This window comes from Aedes albopictus, chromosome 2 (assembly GCF_035046485.1).
Source record: "Aedes albopictus strain Foshan chromosome 2, AalbF5, whole genome shotgun sequence".
Taxonomy (NCBI): domain Eukaryota; kingdom Metazoa; phylum Arthropoda; class Insecta; order Diptera; family Culicidae; genus Aedes; species Aedes albopictus.
In genome coordinates this window covers 74,031,802-74,039,877 of record NC_085137.1, presented here as the reverse complement: position 1 = coordinate 74,039,877, position 8,076 = coordinate 74,031,802, and the positions used below count along the sequence as shown (strand labels likewise).

The following is an 8,076-nucleotide window of genomic DNA, read 5'->3' as shown; positions in this document are numbered from 1 at the left end:
ACGTGTTGTTCTTGCTGCAAGAAGCACGCTGCTTGTGCGGTTGTCTAGTCTAGTCTAGTCTAGTCTAGTCTAGTCTAGTCTAGTCTAGTCTAGTCTAGTCTAGTCTAGTCTAGTCTAGTCTAGTCTAGTCTAGTCTAGTCTAGTCTAGTCTAGTCTAGTCTAGTCTAGTCTAGTCTAGTCTAGTCTAGTCTAGTCTAGTCTAGTCTAGTCTAGTCTAGTCTAGTCTAGTCTAGTCTAGTCTAGTCTAGTCTAGTCTAGTCTAGTCTAGTCTAGTCTAGTCTAGTCTAGTCTAGTCTAGTCTAGTCTAGTCTAGTCTAGTCTAGTCTAGTCTAGTCTAGTCTAGTCTAGTCTAGTCTAGTCTAGTCTAGTCTAGTCTAGTCTAGTCTAGTCTAGTCTAGTCTAGTCTAGTCTAGTCTAGTCTAGTCTAGTCTAGTCTAGTCTAGTCTAGTCTAGTCTAGTCTAGTCTAGTCTAGTCTAGTCTAGTCTAGTCTAGTCTAGTCTAGTCTAGTCTAGTCTAGTCTAGTCTAGTCTAGTCTAGTCTAGTCTAGTCTAGTCTAGTCTAGTCTAGTCTAGTCTAGTCTAGTCTAGTCTAGTCTAGTCTAGTCTAGTCTAGTCTAGTCTAGTCTAGTCTAGTCTAGTCTAGTCTAGTCTAGTCTAGTCTAGTCTAGTCTAGTCTAGTCTAGTCTAGTCTAGTCTAGTCTAGTCTAGTCTAGTCTAGTCTAGTCTAGTCTAGTCTAGTCTAGTCTAGTCTAGTCTAGTCTAGTCTAGTCTAGTCTAGTCTAGTCTAGTCTAGTCTAGTCTAGTCTAGTCTAGTCTAGTCTAGTCTAGTCTAGTCTAGTCTAGTCTAGTCTAGTCTAGTCTAGTCTAGTCTAGTCTAGTCTAGTCTAGTCTAGTCTAGTCTAGTCTAGTCTAGTCTAGTCTAGTCTAGTCTAGTCTAGTCTAGTCTAGTCTAGTCTAGTCTAGTCTAGTCTAGTCTAGTCTAGTCTAGTCTAGTCTAGTCTAGTCTAGTCTAGTCTAGTCTAGTCTAGTCTAGTCTAGTCTAGTCTAGTCTAGTCTAGTCTAGTCTAGTCTAGTCTAGTCTAGTCTAGTCTAGTCTAGTCTAGTCTAGTCTAGTCTAGTCTAGTCTAGTCTAGTCTAGTCTAGTCTAGTCTAGTCTAGTCTAGTCTAGTCTAGTCTAGTCTAGTCTAGTCTAGTCTAGTCTAGTCTAGTCTAGTCTAGTCTAGTCTAGTCTAGTCTAGTCTAGTCTAGTCTAGTCTAGTCTAGTCTAGTCTAGTCTAGTCTAGTCTAGCCAAGGGGTCTTAAATTCAGTCATTACCCTACGGTTTAATTGGTTTTACTTGCTTTTGGCTTAACATCAACATGCCTCAGATAATGTTTCATTTTGTGGGTAAAATGCTATTTTCCACGGTATTAATTTCATAAATTGGAATTCATAAACGTACCAGTAACGATCTTCAACTTACGCAACATATCTATCGATTACTGAACGTACATGTAACAACTGATTTCCTCGTAACACCAATCGCTTCCGGATGTGTATGACTACTAAAACCGCTTGTGGCTCACCGATGATGGTGGGCCGCGAAAAAAACCTAATCTGCTCGCACCATATCTTGGTCCAACCAACCTCCCTAGCTCTAGTAGTGGGCTAGTTAATTGATTATAAAGTAATTCGCGTAAAAACATCTCTCAAGTCGAGAAACTGTGGGTGGTGGTGCTGCTGCTAATACCTACATCCGTACCTACCACAACAACAACGGCTTTAGTGGCGCGAAAAAAAAAACGAAAACGACAGCTTCACCTTTTTGCAACACCTTCTGCTTGCCGCCATTTACGAGGCTTATATAGAGGCACTTTGTGGCAAAGTGTAGGTAATTAGATCATCACTTTTATTAGACTAGCCGCCGAAAGTGTGGCACACTTCTCTCTTCCACACGACTGACACATGATGACGGAAATGTCTTACCAGGAGCAACTATTATACATGTAGCACGTCTATTGGTGGGCTACAAAGTTGAGCAATAAATTGCGTGGTCGGGCCCGTCCGTCGAACGAGAAAGAATTTGTGTTATGCAGCTTATCGCAAAAAAAATAAAATAAAAATAAAATAGCACTATTTAAATTGAACCTTCGGTACCAATAACTTCGATTGGATGAGATGGCTCATTATCCGTCTCGGGGAATTGTATCAAAGCACCTGGGATGACGAATAGCAGAATGTATCTCTATATATCTTTTAGGTGATCGGCTGTATGTTGAATGTCTTTTGTTATGTTGCTGGCTTTTCAGTCTTCTGGGAGAATCCAAACAACTATATGTTTTTTTTGATCCGACGTTTCCGTTCTCATTGGACCTTTTTCAAGGCTTCGAAAAAGTAAATAGTTGTAGTTGTTTTTTCGTTATCGTGTTTGATTAGCTTTAATAGAAATTTGTTGTTAGGATTATTTAAACCATGGTTTTCAATGCTATTCACTTTTCTCGAAATGTTTTTACTTTAGGAAAATTAGTTTTAAAAATATAATATTGGAAACCGTTTCACTGTGTGTCGCACTAGTAGTGGAGAGCAATGATGCAAATTATCACCTCACGAATGGTCAATCAACTAATCAATTGTATTTTTATCACTTGCGATTGAACTGTACTGAGCAGTGTACCAGAGGCCCGAACAGCCGAACAACACCGAATGGGTTGGTTTTAGAAGCTACGGCACGAACGCTCGACACGCACACAGAAGCAACATTCGCATGTACCGACATCACACCAATAACGTTTCCATCCTACGATGTTTCGCGATAAGCTGATCGAAAAGCCTCGATTTCTCGAAAGCGATGAAAAGACAGGCTTGGCTGGAACGCAAAAGCTCAACGGCGAAAAGGAGCAGCCAACAATGTTGATCAGCGTCGAGTCTGTTCGAGTGCTATTCGTACGGGAGGTCGGTTTGATAAAGCGAGGAAGAATGAAAACGTATTCGTTGTCGAAAGTGAATCGCACCATTTCGCGGATGTTTTCACCAAATTTTGCGGTAAAATAGAAAAAAATCATCGGGGTTGCGGTGGTTTCAACCGCCACAGTCGTGCCGCAAACGTCAAAAGTGCTCGGTTCACGCTAAAAAGCACTCACTCACTTGGTTGCTATAATATTCAAAAATAATGAATATTGATCCGTTTATGGTTTATGTAGTCACAATTGCTGCCGCAATATGTAACTTATTTTTCAACTATATTAGGTGTAGTTTTGGCACTTTTGTATACAGCTGGACGTCATTAAACATACAGTCAGGTCTTTTTTTACGCGGCCGCGTAAAAAAAAACTCCATACAAAAAAAATCATCGTCTTATTTTTGCATGATTCGTCGAGAAATGGTGAGACTTTTTTACGCAGTTTTTTGAATTTTGAACTGAGTTTTTTTTTACGCGGTACGTATCCCCCGCGTAAAAAAACCTGACCGTTATTAAAATTTTCGACAATTTATTTTTGTTGCAAGGTTGTGTGCATACTTTTGATTGTGTGCAGCAGTTTGACGTTTGCGGAATAGGTCTTCTTTGTCTTCTTCACTCCGCCAGGTTGGATGATTACTCTGGATAAGCAATAGCAAGCTTGGTGGAGAGTCTGCAGAAAGCCATGCTCTATTGAGTTGTCCAAAAAATGTCTCACGAAACCTAATGCAAGCCTATCCACATACGTGAGAACAAAAGATGTTTACAAAGTTCTTACAGATAGATTAACACGGGAAATCTGAACACAAACCACTACCACACAGGAATTTGGATTGGTCAATTGTATAGAGATAAGTGACATTTCAACACACGAACACTAGCTTGAATTTTTCCATACACAAAAATGCACGCCAATTCAAAGGCTATTCAGATAGCATACGAAAATCACGGTGCTCCATTTACCGTTGTTATAAAATAAAATATACCATCAAAACCTGAAACGCCATTCTCTTTATTTATCTATCCTACACCTCTGGACAAATTTTTAAAATCATCGTTGGGCGAATTTTTGAGCTACGCCCTTTAAAAGGGCCTAACCTCTGAAAAATCGTGTTTTCTGTAGAATAACACCACATTTCTTAACAGAATCATAAATTAAAGGCATAAATAACAAAAATTAGCATAAATAACATTGAAATTTGATTGTATGCATCCATATAAATATCGGTGGAGTGCATTTTGTATCAAAATTGGTCATTACGTCAATATACGGTAGGTGTTCTTATGGCCTGTAGAAAGCAAACATTACATCGGTGTAACAAATTCAATTAAAAGTATATTGTATTGTGATTCCATATGACTATAGATGTTCATATTACCCTCAGTCATGGCGATAGTATTCACATGCATATCAGCACCAACATTTCAAAAGGACGAAACTGTTATTCAAAACAATAATTCCGTAATAATTAGCGAAAAAGCCGTAACCAACAAAATGTACACAATTTAAGTAATTGCAGGAGTGAAAAGATGTTAGATTTGTCTTCTAAATGCTCACAAAGTTTCCTTGATATCACTTTTCTAACTATTGAAAATCACTGATTGAGTGAAAGGCGTAATTCCATTCTATTCCAAACGAACAAAAACAAGAATTACGCCTTCTACTCCTTTGTTTTGTTTGGTGTTTTGATTACGAAAGTGAAAGGCGAAACTGAAATGAACACGTAAACACGGCGAAAGCAAATGGCGAAATTCTGTCAAAATCATAAACAACGCGAATAGTAAAAGGCGATTCTGAAAATGATATCGACTCGAGGCGCATAGTATTGGGCGAAATTAGCATTCTCAGGTATCAATTCAGGCGTAATTAAATAAATGCAATTTTTTGTGCAAAAAATATCAAATTCGTGCAGTGTTCTTAGAAAAACAAGAAACTATGTCAGAACTGTATCAATTAACCTTATTTAAGTTGAATTACACTGTATTACTTCTAAATAGGAATTGAAATTTGACCAGCAAAATTCGGTTGTTGTTTTCGCATTGTTATTGTTTTGTTAGTTAAGCCCTATTCGCGAATTACTCCCGAATTTCTCCCATAGATGTAGATAGTAAGGACTGTTCATTAAGGGCGGACGGGACGGTCGGGGAAATATCCGCCATTGCTCTGTTGCTACTAAGATGGTAATCTCAGATTCTACTTCATATTTTGCAACAAAAACCTATCACTGTGTATGCTCACTTGCAGTGCATATGCTGATTGGTTTTCAGCATCTTCAGTGCGATAGAACTCGAGATTACCATCTTCAAAATCGCGAGGCAAATTGTTAGAAAGAGAGGCAAGATAGGAAAAATAACACGGCGTCCCGTTTCACCTTAAAGAAAGTGGACATCTGTTTACCAATAGTTTAGAGTTAAAACTAAACAAAAAATTGTGAATTTTTGCTCAGTGTGTAATAACATTGTTCACTTCGGCAACACATTCAAAGAAAACGGAAAAAGTAAGAAATTTCGAGCGATAGGTCGTATTAGCTTTGCGACTAGCAGATTAATTCTGCACAAATGGTGTTCCAAAAAGTTGTCGTTTCGAGAATTGGCTTACTAATACACTTCCGGGACCGCAATTTTTTAACGCTAAGCAGGGGACAGATGTGCCGGATGATGTAGGGTATATCAGAACTGAAAAATTTGGGAAAAGTTTTTAGTGTGGCAAGCCAATTGTTCATGTTACTTAAAGAGTTCTTCGTATTTCACAACGGTAACAATCAACGGTGAAAATAACAGAAAGGAATGCATCAAAAATAGACTTCTTGTTATTGTATTTTTTACGAATAATCAGACTTCCGTGACGAAATTGAAATCGCCCGAAAATCGTACAAATCTGTCATCTCCGACAGCTTTTCGCTTTCGACCCATGATTCAGGCGAAATCAGCGTGGTTTGTTATGACAACAAGATCAGCTGGTGGTTGCCGAACAATGAGGATGAACGTAAACATCGGATGTCCAGCTGATTTTGTTGTGTAAACATGATCAGCTGGTGGACCGAGAACAATGAAAGAAATGTGTAAACATTGAGACGGCCGGCGAAATCTGCCATTATATCGGGCGAGTTGCTAAAGACCGGCAGCAGAGAGCGACAGCGAAATCGAAAGCGAAATAGGAGAACGACGAAATTTATTGCACTGAAGTCTAAGTGAAAAAAAAAATCGCAATATCTACCGAAAACATACGGATCCTCTTTTGTTTTAGGCGAATCTGGCATCCGCTTATTACGCTTCTTCTACACTAGAGATGCTTAAGACGGAAAAAGTCGATTTTGTCGAAAAATGGCAAAATCCACAAAACTTCTCTGAACAGCGTCCTGTGGAAAGATACTGGACAATAATTAAGCGGCATCTTAAGAAACCTGGAAGAGAAGCAAGCTCTGTTGATTGATTCAAAAAAATTTGGCCTGCGGCACAACGAAAAGCTACGGAGAAAGTTGTGCAAAATCTAATGAGAGGTATCAAGAGGAAAGTCCGAGCGTTCTTCCGAAAAGCGAAGTAAATGTTCAAACTCACGTGAATTTGGCCACATGTATGTTGATTGTCATTTATAAAAAATAAACTTATGGATTTCTTCGAATATACATATTTTCTATTGAAAAACAGGTGTCCACTTTCTTTAATAAACAGTCCTTATCTCATCTTTCCCAGGACACCAACAACCACTATCGGAGAGAATTGCATTTTCTCTGGTTGTACATTGCGTCGGAGAGATACAGGTTTGGTTTCGGCAAGCAGTTTCGTCTTTTTGGAATGTTAACACCGATATATATAAAGCGTACACTCTCTATACAGCAAATATGCTTTATAAACATTGGTCAAATATATGGGCAACCACAAATTAAACAAAAATAAATATGTCTTTGGGCCAAATATCTTAAGTTATAAGAATAGAAAACCTGAATATCGAAAGGCAAAAGAAATAAAGTCGGAACAGGCAAATAAACAAGCATAATTTGCTGGGTAAAAAATCTTTCTTCTTTTAAAATACATATGTAGGTAAGACCTTTTGTCCCTACTAATTTAACTTAATTTTGACCAATTGTCTTTCTTTTTTTTCATTTCTGGAGCAACATTTGAAAAGGGCCCAAGAGGTCTTGTGCCTTTTTTGAAAACGCTTCGAGGTCCTAACAGCAGCTCGCCCTTGCAAATGAACACCGTTATCCGAAAGATCTATCAGAAAACGGCCTTAGTTTGTGTGAATAAGTTGATGAGGGCTCAGGAGCGACGTGTGAAGTCATTGGTTACCAATGCTTGTGTGCCCTTTTCAAATATTGCTCCAGATTTGTACGATTTGTCTTCTCAGCTTCAGCATTTCAGAAGGGCGTAACTGCTTTTTATACGCCACCTTCTTCTATGGATGTAAATTGCATGTCAGAGGGGTGACAGTCATCGAAAGGGGAGCATTTTTTTCGTCTAGAAGTGCCACGCCACAGCTTTGAAAAATGTTGTTGTTTTGGAAAGCAGTTACGCCTTTTTGAAATGCTGAGGCTGAGAATGTGGGATGCTGCACCGATGCACCTTAACCACACCATGGCCCATCCATCATACTAACAGTGGGCCGACGAACTTTGACAGTAGAAAACCAGAGCGGCAACTGCTGCAAAATGAATTCAGTTTCCGCTTTTCATTGTAACGCGACTTTTCTAGTTATTAAACGTGCTAAAGAGTAGCTCTCGTTTTGATTCATTTTTCTTCGTCCGATTGTTCCACGTTCCGGTTCTCGTATCCGCTTCGGTATCTGTGGTCGGTTCGTCCGCTGCGCTTCCTTTGCCTACAGGTTATGGGCGCCAGTGTCCGGAGAACGCGGAAATTGTGACGATTTCGGTCGGGAAAATAGTGAGAAAGATCGCGGGTCTCGTCGTGTGTGATTTCTGATCGGTTCGCTGGTGTGCGCGTGGCCTGCAAAGAAGAGCAAGATGGCCGAAAGTGCGAAAATTTCTTTCCCCAAGCTGAACGCCAATAATTGGTGCTCCTGGAAGCAGCGAATGGAATGGCTGCTGGAGCGGGAAGGCTTGTGGGAGGTTATTAGCGAGGCTAAGCCGGAAGACGATGAAATCGACGATGAGTGGAAAGTGGCCGACAGAAAAGCTCGTGC

At 39.6% G+C, this 8,076-nt stretch overlaps 2 protein-coding genes across 5 annotated transcripts in view; both read left to right on the top strand.

The window, feature by feature from the left end:
- The window catches only part of LOC134286080 (uncharacterized), a 20,866-nt gene extending 13,010 nt beyond the window's left edge, over positions 1-7,856 (top strand). Inside the window, exon 3 of the mRNA XM_062847648.1 lies at positions 7,629-7,856. Within this exon, the coding sequence (XP_062703632.1) occupies positions 7,629-7,856 (228 nt within the window). The remainder of the gene's footprint in view (positions 1-7,628) is intronic.
- The window catches only part of LOC109427584 (serine-rich adhesin for platelets), a 539,771-nt gene that overhangs the window by 97,057 nt on the left and 434,638 nt on the right, over positions 1-8,076 (top strand). The gene's annotated exons all lie outside the window — the stretch shown is intronic.